At 43.1% G+C, this 14,276-nt stretch overlaps 1 protein-coding gene across 3 annotated transcripts in view; it reads left to right on the forward strand.

Annotated features, from left to right (window-relative positions):
• The window catches only part of UBE2W (ubiquitin conjugating enzyme E2 W), a 59,844-nt gene that overhangs the window by 899 nt on the left and 44,669 nt on the right, over positions 1-14,276 (forward strand). Inside the window, exon 1 of one of the 3 annotated variants that reach the window (XM_025200197.1) lies at positions 2,349-2,405. The exons of the other annotated variants lie outside the window; for them this stretch is intronic. Coding sequence (XP_025055982.1) covers positions 2,388-2,405 — 18 coding nt within the window. The 5' untranslated portion in view covers positions 2,349-2,387. Of the gene's footprint in view, positions 1-2,348; positions 2,406-14,276 lie in introns of those variants that run through there. 3 annotated transcript variants of the gene reach the window in all.

Below are 14,276 nucleotides of genomic sequence, written 5' to 3' on the forward strand. Positions count from 1 at the left end.
GCGCGGTGCGGCATTGGCGGGGCTGGGTGGTTCGGTGGCTGCTTCCCACGGCTTCCCCGCCCGTCCCTGTCAGGCGCCGGCCTGCAGGCTTCTTGGCTTTCCTTTCCAAAGTCCTCCTTTAACTCTGAAAATAAATGCCCACCCTTCCTCCTCCCACCTGGAGCCATCTTCTCAGTTGGCTGGCTTAAGTTTTCTCAAGGTTGTCTCTACTCCTAACCCTCTGGTCCAGCGAAGCTCGTTCCACGTAAAGCCTTGGCCCTGGCTCCTGGGATGCCCCATCCTGGGAGGGAAGTGCAAACCAGACCAGGAACTGTGCACCTATGTAGGAGTAACAGGAGCTAAGTGCCCCAACCTTAAACTGGGGATGTTGGGGAAACTGTCGTCAGGTTTTGCTTGTGGAGAGCTCTCCACAGGAAAGGGGTAGAAGCCCTCTGGTCTTTTGAGTCATTTCAGATGAAAGGGGGCAGAAAGCTTGAACACGCAGCACAGAACATTCCCGATTTAGCAATGCCCCAAGCAATCCACTAGTCCGAGAGACTCGTCAGTCCTTTGTTTCCAGTTTCTTGAAGAGCTGTATGAGACCATTCATGTTTGAAGTGTTGGATGATTTTATGCTCGCATTTCTTCAAGCAGCCCAGTTTTGACTAATTGCAAAACAGAATTTTGGGGCAATGATCTGTTTCAAAACCTGGTGTAGATATGGGGAAGTATCGATTGTGAAACTTGAAGGAGGCAGTTTGTGGGACTTGAGATGCTAGAGTTCTGTTTCTTTATGCCTTTTAAATGTCCTTCAAGAGCTTGTTTAACTGTCTTCCCACCCATCACCTTTCTTCCTCTTCTGTAAAAGAGGGATAATAATTAAGGAGCTTAGGGAGATCAACAGGTCAAAAGTTACAGTGCTAGTAGTGTATTTTCGTGTGCAATATGCCCCTTATTATTGGAAGGCACCAAGATGGGGGTAGGGGGGGCAGGAATCTTGCCTTGGAGTACAGGTAAGTACCAGGTATCTAGGGATCTCTGAGGCTGGGACTGGGGCTAGCCCAATCTGATGTGTTGTGCAGTGGGGATGGATTCAGCAAGCCGAAACTAGGACTACTTGGCAGGGCAGGGCTACAGGCTAAATCCAACCCTGAGCACTGGCTGTACATGGTGCCAGACTGACCACTCTGGATCTGAAGCCATGTGCTGGGTCCAGGACCATGTGGTGGGTTGGACCTGGTGTACCAAGTCCAGCTGTAGGACAACCCTATGCACTGTCCCAGTCCAGCATGTGACTGGGGACAAGGACTCTCCACAGGTTGGGAAATTTGGGGAGGAGCGAAGAGCAGTGGTAATGTTAATTGTAGTGGTTCCCAGAGCCAGGGTAATTAATGCTACCACTGCTCCACCCTTTTTCCGCCCCCCCTCCCCAAAAATACCAGATTTGTGAGGAGTCCTTTTCCTTGTTAATAATGTACACCCCAATTTTTCCCAGTTGCATTTGGGAAAAAGCTGTGGGTTATATGTGAGAAATTGTGGTAATAAGTCTTCTGGCTAATACCTATTTCTTGAAAATATGGTAGTGAGGAAGTCAGTTCTTTTCTTTTTTAATGTAATAAATACTATTCTCTTGGGCATCTGCATTTATTGATAGTATATTATGGACACTACTCATTTCAGTCTTGTTAACTGTGGAACCTTTAAAATTCTGAGGAATGTTATAAATGTGTTTTAAATTCTGTTAATTTTTTTAAAGGGCAATTTGCAAGTCGGAAGGGTATGTTTTGATTTAAAACAGGCTCATAAACTTCAAAATTATTTTATAAGTATAATTTTGATGTGCATGTGTGTCTCCAGGTAGTGCACATCTTCCATTCTGGTCCAGTCTTATTTTGTGGTTCCTTAATAAGCACCTCCTGTGTTTTGAAAGACCCGTGAAAGTGGGGGGAACTGATTATACACAAAGCTTTGTCAGGTATTAAAAGTAAAGAAGAAACTTTCATTGTTTATAATCTTGCAGTTATGGCAGTTAATTCTTGGTGCTGCATGCAACAAAAGTAGATAACTCCTCAAAATGCCTCAAATTTTTTGAGATGGATGCGATTTCCTTGACAAAGCAGGAGCGTGCTTATTCACTTTAGACTTCTATTTTATTTGATCTTTGAAACTTTTTACACAGCATTTTCTGTAAATTTATTTAATATGGACATCATCTCTGTTCCAGTCATTTAAAGGTGATCTCCAAAATAGAAAATATGGGCTTGTGCTTTTTTGTGTTTAATTTTTTGGCATTTTAAGATGTACACGGATGGTCTGAAATATGTTGTTTTTATTTTCCCCCTCTTCGCCTTTTGTTTTTATCCTGATAGTTGGACTATGTTTGGACAATGAAGGATCTGACATGAAGCATGGAGAGTGAAACTGGAGTAACTAAAAGCAAACAATAATTAAAAATGACATTGAGTTTATTGTGTAGTGACCCGTGTTTTAGGGAGAGGAAAAAGTCTGCTAAAATTCAATAACCCAGTCACTTACCTTAAATTATGAAAGCTACCAGAGATTTTTAAACCCTCAGCACATGCAGCAAAATTAGGGAAGATCAAGAGTTTTGTGAATTAAACGCAGAAATATTAGCAATGTTAAAAAAAGAAAAAAAAGACTCGGGAGGAAATCTTTTTAAAAAGTAAATCTATAAAGTTTTGTTGTCATTGTTGCTATAGTAGGGCTGATCATAATGATATTCTAGCCAATAAGAAATAGTCATCTTTTCTAGTTTACATAAACATTACAGAACCAAATGTTAGAGAATTAAGAGATGAAGTGTTCAGTTTCCAGTTTGTATGAGTGCCTACACATGAGCAGGGAGGCTGCTTTGACCCACTGGAATTCCAGTGCCTTGGAGCAAATTTGATTAATCAAGTTTGCTGGAGCGTGGCAATTACTGTACTCCAGCAGCCTCCCATGTATCCTATATTAGTGTCCCCACGCTTCAAAATGGCAGCGGGGGCGCTTTATATGCTAATACATAAGATGCTCTGGGCTCTCGGTGCCACTTTAATTAAAGTGCCCTCCGCTCCTGGAGCATGTGTATAAACGCCCTATGATTTTAAAAACCACTTTAATTCTTAAATCTGGTTGTACCAACAGTAGTTGTTCAGTGTCTTGTTTGGTAGCTGGTTTTCAGGGGTCTTGTTTAAACTCTAAAACAGGATTGGCAAATGCATGGCTTGCAGGCCAAATCCAGCCTGCAGGGCTTCTCGAAGGCTGACTGTCTACTTCTGTGAGCCAGATTTGGTTCATGGGGCTCATTGCCATGGCTGTTGGAGCCCCTGCAGTGGCACTGTTAATCCTTGTGGCTGCCCAAGTTGCCTCCCCCCCGCCCCCCAAACTTCTACCCACTGCCAAAACGGGTGTTTTAGCTGCCTTTGGTAACTACAATTAGTGACATGGGGGAAGTTGAGAGGCAGTATGTCACTGTAGCATTAACTTGTTGGGTTCTTGGGCTATGCTGAGATAGTAGCTTCAGCAGATGTGAGGATTAGTACTGCTGCTTTCACTTGTGAGTCCTCTGGCATGCAGTGCCAACATGACTGACACTCCTGCTCTAAAACAACCCTGATCACAAAGAACGTTGCACTTTTATGTGGTTAAAGCAGAGGTTTTGCATGCATTTGTTGTTATACATAGCATAGTTGACCTTCTGTATAGGAATAAGCTATGTAAACTTATACAATCACATATCTTTATGTATTTTGTGGTTGCTATCATTTTGTAACTATATTGAGTTGTTGTGACCACGAATCAAGTCCTGTGTATATGGATGAATTATTGAAGCGCTTCACTGAAGTCCATTTTGCTAACTTAGTTGCCATTAGATGAAGTGAGCTGTGGCTCATGAAAGCTTCTGCATCTCTGATTCAGTTAGCGTGGAGGTGTACCTGTACCTTGCTTTCTGCCTTAGTTGTGTAATGAAAACAAGCATCCCTGTTTACATAAATGGCTTTTCTCAGTAGTTCACTATGATGTTTCTTCAAAAGGAGCAGGAGCTTGTATTGAGGTTTGGATAATTTTACCCTGTTATCTAAGGTGATTTTGATTTATTTCTGTTTAACCAGGCAGTTGTTAAAATGGCTAAATCATTTTATTCAAACTTTTAAAAAAGATTACATATGGAAAGAGACCATTTTTGAAAAAAATTATGTGCTGCAATGATGTTTTTAGAAAATTATAAACAATTCAGAGCAAGGGAATAGAATAGATGTGGTCAGAAGGTCTGAATAAGTTAATCTTTCTGCTGTAACATCCTTAGAGAAGTTACATTTACAGATGTAAATAATGTTTATATGTACTCAAACAATATATAGTGTAATTTTATCAGAGTTTTTTGGTGGTGCACACAATACTGACTAGTAAAAATCCCTAGATAAAATGAGGTGGCTTCTCAAAGAGAATTTTCTTATGTTGCACTCAGATGTTTATTGTTAACTTTCCATTGATACCCGGCACAAATTCTAAATATTCTGAAGCAAAGTGCATTTCAATTAAGATTTTAATATCTAAAACGCCTTTTTGAACCAAATCAAATGGTATTATGTTAATAATTTGAAGCAGGTATATTTCGACATTGGTTCATAAAAGGTAGTTGTCAAGGGCAAAAACAAAATCCTGATTAGATAGCATATTGAAGGCTTATATTCCAAACTCTTCAGCAAAGCTCCATGTGTCACAAATCACATTAGCTCTGTTTACTGAAATTTAAATATCTACATGTACAAATCTCCTGTGCCTGACTCGTGAAGCCGTATCACTTATATGAAAGGAATAAAGGTTTGCACAGTGATTAAAGCATATACTTAAAGCTGGGTCCATACAGGTTTTCTTCGCCAGCTGCTGGGGTTAAGTTCCTGAAAGTTCCTGTGGTTGGCAAAACCATGGCTGGCAAGACAAAAGGCTTATGGGAAAAATGGCAGGTGGCGGGCTGATGTGTGGCCATGGAAAACTGTGGTTACTCAAAACTGTATACCGTGGGAGCCAAAATGGTATGTAGAATAGTAAGCATGGATATTCAAAACTGTGGTTGGTGAGGGAAACCTGTACTTGTAAGGTGGTAAAAGCTATTCATACCTAATGTCCTGCCAGAATGAAAAATTTCAACTGCAAGGAACTGGATGCTTAAAAGTTGCGGGGGGCGGGGCAGAGAGAAGGGGAAGGATTTATAAAGGGGGACTGAAATGGTGGCATTGGTGAAATTTTTACCAGTATAGTACCTGTTTCAAGAGTAAGCCACTGTCTATGATAAAAGTATCAATCCAGAAGTAATATATTTTACATGTCTTATGTATCCTCTCCACTTAAATTTAATCTCTACTTCATATCTGGGAAGGATCTATATAGCTGTAACTATTAAATTATTGACTAATACTCCATTAATCTTATTGCCATAATCTTTGCATCATTTTTATTTAATGCTTTGGGGAAAAAAAAATTAATCAGCTTTAATAGAACAAGAATCAAAAACTAAAACCACCAGTTTTATGACGGAAGTTAGACTAAAAAGGTAGCTTATTAAACTTCTGATGGGAATAACACTCAACTGGAAATATTAAAGTTGTTAAAACGCTGCCAAAAATAAAACAGAGGCTATGAATATGGATCAAATGGTCAAATATTGTGGTGTTGAAAATAGTGTACAGGCAGTTCTCAGACTTAAGACGCAGTTTTCAGGAACCAATTGTGTTGTAAGTTGAAATGTTGTAACTCGGAACCAATTTTCTCATAAGAAACAATGTTATAAATAGGGGATTGGTTCCTGAATCAGGGCCCAATACCCTATTTTCACCAAAAATACCCCAGAATTTTGTAATCGATCAATTATATACGAGTAATATAGCTACATTAATATATTTATATTGTAAATAGCAATTGCATTGATTTGGAAGGACTTCTTTGAGGTGACTTTGCTGGACTTTTTGAAAGGCTCTTGGTTGGGCTTTTTGAAGGGTTCTTGGCTAGAGGCTTCTCAGGAGTCTTGGCTGCAGGTTTTTCTGGAGTCTTGTCTGCTTTTGTAAAGAAAGTGTCCAAGGAAGTTTGGATAGATGTTCTCCAGAGAGATGAGTGACGCAGCAAACTTGTTTGCTGGTGTGGCATTACGACGTCAGTTTCGACAACGCTTGATCTGATGCAAAGTTGAAGCAGGGTGTCAATTCATAAATGTTGCAAGTGCGAAACGTTGTAAGTCGAATACTGCCTATAATGAAGTCATAAGTCCCAAATATGTTCTGTGCTTCGTGGGCATTGGGGTTTCCTATTTTCAGTACTTTAAAAAAAACAGTTTTTAAGCTCTGAAACTACTGAAAATAAAGTAGAGTTCTTCATAGTATAACCAGCAGCAGGGTAGAAACACAATACAATTAATAAAACTAAAATGATGTAGTGAATATATAGTATTGTCTTTAGTGAGACTTTTGAAGATGTACTGAAATATGTCCCCTCTTATACTGAAAATGCTTGTAGAACACTGTTATCAACAGAAAGTTAAGATATTGCACGATCTTGCCATTTAGCTGGAAACTTTGTTTTTAATGCAAAAAGGTTGAATAACAGATGTTTCCTTCTGGGACAACGAGTAGAAAGTTAAAATACCTTTTCTTATTTGCATGATGGCTGTTGTCCTGTATGTAGTCTCTGCTTATTAATATAGATTTGTGGTATTGGGTTATGATATGAAGGACAGTAGATATAAGGTAAATAAATATTTTAAAATCGGGACAGCTTTGTAAAACCAATACACATGGTGCGGGGAGGGGGGAGAGGTTTTTCACCCAGGATTCATTACACTTTTAAAATCACGACTCTTAAAATGGTATAGTCCATTGAAATACCAAGGGTTAGGAATATGCTTTTATTTATTTCAGTGGTTGGCAGCCTTTTAAGGCTGCAGGCTGGATTTGGGGCAGGCAGCGGATGCTAAAACCCAGGCACAAGACCCAAGGTTTGTCCCTGCAGTAGCCTTGAGAGAGCACCCTGTTGCCAAATCCCCATGTCTGTGACCAGATTACATGGCTCCACCGGCTGAATCTAGCCTGTGGGCCATATGTTGCCTACAGGGCTGGCCACGGGCTTGGGTGAACCGGGTAGCTGCCTAGGGCCTGCAAATGAAATAAAATGCAACAAAAAAAATCATTATCCCTGGCAAAGTCAAGGGGGGGGGGGGGGGGCATCCTAAAAGTTTGCTCAGAGCTGCCAGGAGTCTAGGTAGGTCCCTGGTTGCCTATGCTTTATCTAGTTTACAAGGAGATGGTCTTTCTTGTGGTTGTTTTTGCAGCTGACCAGGCATATAAGTTGAGACCCATTTATTAAAACACTGTTGTTATACAACAGCTATTCTAGTTTTTGAGCTGGTATAGTCAAAAGCATATGAGCCAGGAATGGTGCTAACCATTTATTTCTCAGGCTTCAGAATGGGTTAAAAAAAAAAAAAAAAGTTGGCACTGTTGTAGCTCTTTAATCTGACTAGGCTTACTTGGGCAAAGAAAACTGCCTCTAGATAGGAGCCATAACTCCTTTTTACATAGGCCAATTCCATAGTTTGAAAATGGAGAGCTGTAAAGGTCCTAAAATGCTATAGTTCATTTCTCATAATTACTTATCTTCAGATGAGAAGTCAAGGAGATGTATCTGTTGTATGGATAATTGCAATGTGCAGTGGATTGCAAATATCTTCTGCTCTGGGCTTAATTAAGGATTTCATCCTCTTGCTGGTGGCTTTAGTCATTCAAGCAGTGAATACAGAGCATAGTGCATTTGCAGAAGCCAGGGAACTGTAGGGTGTTTGTTTTCTTTTAAGGTGTTTCTCCAGGCAGAACCTTTGGAAAATGCTCTAAAAGTATACATTGAATACACAATCAATAACTGATCAAAGGGTTTACAATTTTGATCAAGTAGCACAGAAAAATTTGGAGCCTCAAGAATGCTAAAAACTTTCAATAGTAGACTTCTGCATCATGTAATATTTGGACCTAGGCTCTGTCTCTGAAAGCATTAAGAGCTGGTACCATTAAATTGCCCTCTCCAGCTGGAGTAAAATCAAGCACTACTTCAGTAGAATTTAAGGCTCTCCTCTTCTGTTTATCCCATTCACTATTATGTATAAAACAAACCTACAAATAGAAGAAAATCTGGTCCTATTCAATATAATGAAAGTCTGTTATCTACTTTATATAGACTTGGTCTACAACCAAAATAATTATTACAGTGTTCTAATTATTTCTAGTTGGGCATTCTTGTTTGCAAAAAGAGCTAAAAGGTTTTAGTATTTCCAAGCCCAGAGGGGCTTGGTACTGTTTATCTGCATAAAGGGACTGGCATAGAATGGTCTAGTCAGTCCCTTTTACAACCTTGTTAAAACTGCAGGGAGCACTTCATTGATATAAACAGTAAGGAGGAGTGGAACCAGTAAACAGCCCTGATATTCACCTTTTGTAATGGAGTAAAGTCAATTAGGTAACCTTTTCTGTCCTCTCTTGATTCTGGCCATTGTTTAATGATCAAGGCTGTCTGAGGGGTGGGGGGTTGAATCAGGGCAACTGCCCAGGGCCCTGTGCTTTGTGGGACTCCGTGGACAGTGCTGTACAGGCCCTGCCGTGGCCACTGCCTTCCGTCAGCTCCGCACTCTGGTTGTTTGCCACTATGATTGCTTGCGCCTTACGTGCTGTGCGGCCTGTCGGGTGTGTAGCCCCTCCCCTCGACACGCCTTCCACGACTTTGATGTTAAACTATCAAGAGGTGGGTTTCAGTGGAGATGTTCCTGGGAGGCCCTCCCGACAGACGGCAGTACTCACAATTGCTTGGCGCGATGTTCCACAGGGCTCCGCCTCCCCTACACCCCATCCACTCACCAGCTGGGTGGATATCTGTAAAATGGTGATTTTCGGCCCTGTAGAATGGCCCATGGTCTTCCTTCCCTAGTCTCTTTGCTTTTCCCACTTCTCGGGGTTTTATTTTTTTTTCTCAGAAGAAATATTCCCCTGAGGAGGAGAGGGCTTCAGAGCTGCCTCCTCTAGGGGGCTCAAATGCCTCCTCTGCCCTGCTGCCTGCAGGGAACTCAAAGGCTTCCTCTGGCTCCTTTTCAGTGGGGAGCTGGAGGGCTTCCCCTGTTCTGCCTCCTGCAGGAGGCTCAAAGGTTTCCCCTGTGCTGCCTGCGGGAGCCGCGCAGGCTATGTCTCTCCCTTCCTGCGCTGGAGCCACAGCACGCCTAGCATGCTGCCCACCAGCGCTCTCTCTCTCCGGCTCTCTCTCTGCCCTGGTTCTGGAGGGGCTTTTAAACTTCCCTGCAGTGGCCTGTATGGCCGCCGTGATTGGTCCAACTGTTTCCTGCGCAGGAAACAGCTGATTAAACAGCTGGCGTAATGCTGGTTTGCGCGGCTGTGGCCGCGGTCCTGGCTCCTGCTCCGGCTGCCCTGTGGGAGGTAAGTTATCCCCGCCGGGGGTCTGTTTCTGGGGTTTGGGGCCCGCAGGGGTTACCTGCTCCCCCCATGTCACACTAGGCGCTCGCCAACAGCCCCCCTCCCCCCAAGGCTGATATGTCCCGGGCCCCGCATACCCCTAGGGATGGCTCTGTTAATGATGGACAGTTATCAGGAGAGAGCCCAAGATCTATACCAGCCTTTTTAAGATCCTCCCAAAGGAGGTCTCTGTCAGTGGAGGTGGAAGCAGATTTCAAATCAGCAAAGTTTGCATACATTTTTTTCCCTCTTTGAGAGCAGTATTTATACATTGGATAAGAAGGCAATAGAATTTTCAGTAGTAAAGTAACCATTCCTGAAACTTCTTGTTCTTTGGCAAATAAATTATAATCCTTAGTCTGATCCTTTTTATCTTGTTAGCAGGTACTTAATGTACATTTTTTTTAAACCATGTTTGAAAAGATAATTGGTCATTTGCCATCCATTTTATAAAATGGAACAATAGTACTAGGGGGAAATTCATGTATTAATAGGGTTCATTAGTCAGGGCTTTGGTTATGATTTTGGTTTGTCAAAGTTCTACCTTCTCTGATAGAGGCTTGTGGCCATTCAGGAAAGGAACAGCAGGTATGGCGTGTTAAAGAGACTGTACCAAAGATTCTGCAGGTGGAGTAGAATAATAGAAAAGTAGTCTAATCTATTTCTAAAGCTACACAATCAACTCTGTTGCACAATTGCAAGGTTCATTGCCCCAAAACACCAAAAGCACCTGAACCTGCCACAGGTAAAGCAGGGGAAAAAGAGCTGTTAGTGACCTGCCACTGAAAGGTTTATTAAAATACACTCGAGAGATCCAAAGAAGAGGACTGCATCCCCCACTACACAGAAGGTCAGAAACCCTTGCAGTCTGTGCCAGCTTGACAATGCAGTAAAATTCCTTCTTCATTCCAAATGAGGTGATCAGTCTGAGACTGAGTGGAGGGACAAGACCTGTCAAGCTGGGAACATCTAGGTTTTAATCCCAGCAGGAGCACTGGCACACCCCAGTCAAAATCCCCAGTCTTGGCTGTGGCCAAATCCCAGTGTTTTTGAGGAAGTCAGAAAAACACCCTTATATATAGCAACAGGAAGAACAAAAATATATTTCTTGGCCCTATGTGGTAGCCACTGCTCAGAAGCATGGGAAAATACAGATACCTTCCATTTTGCCCTGAAACCTGAAGATAGCAAGCATAGCTCCACACATCATACCTAACTCAGTGGTTCTCAACCTTTTTTAGACTTAAGGTATTCCCCCCATAATTTTTTTTTAATTGAGCTGCATCTTATTTTGAAAACCAATTTATTATTTATGACAGTACTTACATCCATGCAGAAGGCCTGGGCAAGGGAGCAGCCATGAAGGGAAGCCAAGCATTGTGGCTGTGGCACCCTGGTTAAGAAGTACTGCTCTAACTATAGAGGCAGAACTCCCTTTTCCGTATCCCCTCTATCAACTTATCCCAGCTGTTTTAATCTTAAATAAGTAAGGATATATTGGGGGAAAAGGGAGGGGGTGTTGCTCTATATGTTAAGGAGCATTATATATCTTCTGTAGTAATGGGGATAGAAGAAGGGCAGATGGAAGTCCTATGGGTCAGACTACAAGGGGGAAGGGGTGAAAGGGACTTGGTAGTGGGGGTCTACTACAGACCCCCACGTCAGGAGGATGAGTTAGACCTAGAATTCTTGAGGCAGCTCTCAAGGGCAGTACGCTCAAAGGACCTGGTTGTCATAGGTGACCTAAATTACCCTGACATCTGCTGGGAGGCGCAGTCTGCTAGGTCTGCCCGTTCACGTAGGTTTCTAATCTGCATATAGGACCTGCACCTAACACAGGAGGTATGCAGTCCTACTAGGGGAAATGCCTTACATGATTTGGTGCTGGCCACAGGGTAGGACTTGGTGGGGGACCTGCCTGTACAAGCTAACCTAGGAGATAGTGACCACCCATTGATGGGATTCACTGTCCAGCAAAAGGTGGGAAAGATAACTAGTTAGACAGAAGTGCTAGACTTCCGGAAGGCCAACTTCAACGACCTCAGGAGATTAGTTAGAGTGGGACTGAGGGGTAATAACTTTGGTGAGTTGGGGGGTCCAGGAAGGGTGGGAGTGCCTCAAGGAACTGATCCTGCAGGCACAGAGGGGTACCATCCCAGTACACACAAAGGGAGGCAGAAGAGCCAAGAAACCCTCTTGGCTGAGCAGAGAAATCCAGGAGAGCCTGCAGGGGAAAAGAGGCTGATAGGCCATGGAAGCAGGGGGCAGCCACTAAGGAGGAATGTACCTGCTTGGCTCGCACTTGCAGGGAAGCAGTGAGGAAGGCCAAAGCAGAAATAGAACTCGGGCTGGCAACTAAGATTAGGGGTAACAAAAAGTCCTTCTTTAAGTACATAGGGAGCAAGACCAAGGCGCAAGGTAACATAGGGCTGCTACAGGATGGACTAAGGCAACTTGTAACGGATAGGATGGGCAGAGCTGAGCTCTTAAATGATTTCTTTGCATTGGTGTTCCTGGACATGGATACAAACACACCTCGCAATGAAACTTCAGTCTGGCATGAGAGAGAGACCACTCTACCAATAGTTAGCGCTGACCTAGTGAAGGAGTACCTGGAGGGGTTGGACGTATTTAAGTTGGCACGCCCCGATGATCTTCCCCCAAGGCTACTAAAGGAATTAGCTGGTGTCATAGCAAAACCACTGGCACAACTGTTTGAATGCTCATGGCGCTCAGGACAGGTCTCGGAGGACTGGAAAAGGGCCAATATGGCCCCTATTTTCAAGAAGGAGAGGAAGGAGGACCCAGCTAATTATAGGCTGGTTAGCCTCACTTCTATTCTTGGCAAGACCTTATAAAAAATCATTAAGGATTACATTTGTGGTGGGGGGGGAGAGGGGGCAGCGGGTAATACAATGCTAATGGGCAATCAGCATGGATTTATAGCAGGGCAGATCCTGTCTGACTAACCTGGTCTCTCTTTATGACCAGGTCACAAAGTCCTTAGATGCAGGAGTAGAGGTAGATGTTGTTTACTTGGATTTTAAAAAGGCTTTTGACACAGTGTTGCACCCAATTCTTACAAGTAAACTAAGTAGCTGTGACTTGGGTTTTTCAGTTGGGTGGGTGGAAAACTGGCTTATGGGATGCACACAGAGAGTGGTGTTGGATGGGTCAGGTTTTACCTGGAGATATGTGGGCAGTTATGTCCCCCAAGGCTCTGTCCTTGGACCAGTACTGTTCAATATCTTCATTAGTGATTTAGATGAGGGTGTAAAAAGCTGTGTTCAGATTCACAGACAACACCAAACTATGGGGTATAGTAAACACACTAGAGGGTAGTCAGCGGTGTAGGTTGTAGCCATGTTGGTCTAAGGACCAGGTTCATAGGCAGACAAGGTTCTTTGGGTGAATCTGATATCTTTTATTAGACCAACTTAAATAGTTGGAAAACAATTATTAAGCAAGCTTTTGGGTTCAAAAACCCTTCCTCAGGCTAAGGAAGTTTCAGCAGTTGGTGTGTGCTCTTCCTGGATGGAATAAAAAGTAGAGAAGCCAGAGGCTGGTCTGGTATGCATCTTACACCTGCACCTCCAGAAATGTGATATATCTCATCCAATGCACCAAATGCCCTGATGGAAAATACGTAGGAGAGACCAAACAACAACTGCGCACCAGAATGAACGCACACTGGAAATCTATCGAAGACAGGAATACCCAGTTACCTATGGGGGCACATTTCTCACAAGAAAACCACTCTCTCTCCAATCTCTCAGTCCTGATCCTCAAAGGAAACTTACAAAACACTTCCCAGAGATGAGCCTATGAACTTCATCAACCTCCTGGATACTAAAAATCATGGACTAAATATAGACATTGGATTTATGACGCATTATAACCTGCCTGACATCTGACTCCCCAGGTATCTCTCCACTATTCATCCCCCCCACCAAGCCTGTCTCTCACCCATTGACTCTTCAATCTACATTTTCACTGACTACCTGTCTTGTATGCATACCAGCCCAGCCTCTGGCTTCTTTACTTTTGATTCCATCCAGGAAGAGCACACACCAACTGCTGAAACTTTCTTAGCCTGACAAAGGGTTTTTGAACCTGAAAGCTTGCTTAATAATTGTTTTCCAACTATTTAAGTTGGTCTAATAAAAGATATCAGATTCACCCAAAGAACCTTGTCTGCCAGAGGGTAGTCAGTGAATTCAAGCAGATTTGGATAGACTGGGGAAGTGGGTGAATCAGAATAGGATGCAATTTAACAAAGATAAGTGCAAAGTGCTGCACCTGCGGGGAGAGAATCACCAATACACCTATAGACCGAGAAGTACAGTTCTAAGTAGCACAGCAGTGGAAAAGGATCTTGGAGTCATAGTTGATGCAAAAATGAACATGTTGCCAGTGTGACGAGGTAATAAGTAAGGCTAACTTCACTCTTTCTTGCATTAGTAGGTGCATCATGAGCAGGTCTAGGGAGGAGATATTTCCCCTCTATGCAGCATTGGTCAGGCCGCAGCTAGAGTACTGTCTAGTTTTGGGCACCGCACTTCAAGAGGGATGTGGATAACCTGGAAAAGGTTCAGAGGAGGGCTACTTGTATGGTTGAGGGCCTGCAGGTAAGATCATATGAAGACGGATTGAGGGACCCGAATCTCTTCTTCTTCCGCAAGAGAAGGCTGAGAGGTGATCTTGTGGTGGTCTGCAAACTCGTTGGCGGGGGGGGGGGGGGGGGGGGCGGGGGAGTCAGCAGGGAATAGGGGATACTCTGTTTACCAAGGCACC

The sequence above is a fragment of the Alligator sinensis genome, unplaced genomic scaffold (assembly GCF_000455745.1).
Source record: "Alligator sinensis unplaced genomic scaffold, ASM45574v1 scaffold71_1, whole genome shotgun sequence".
In the NCBI taxonomy this organism is placed as follows: Eukaryota; Metazoa; Chordata; order Crocodylia; family Alligatoridae; genus Alligator; species Alligator sinensis.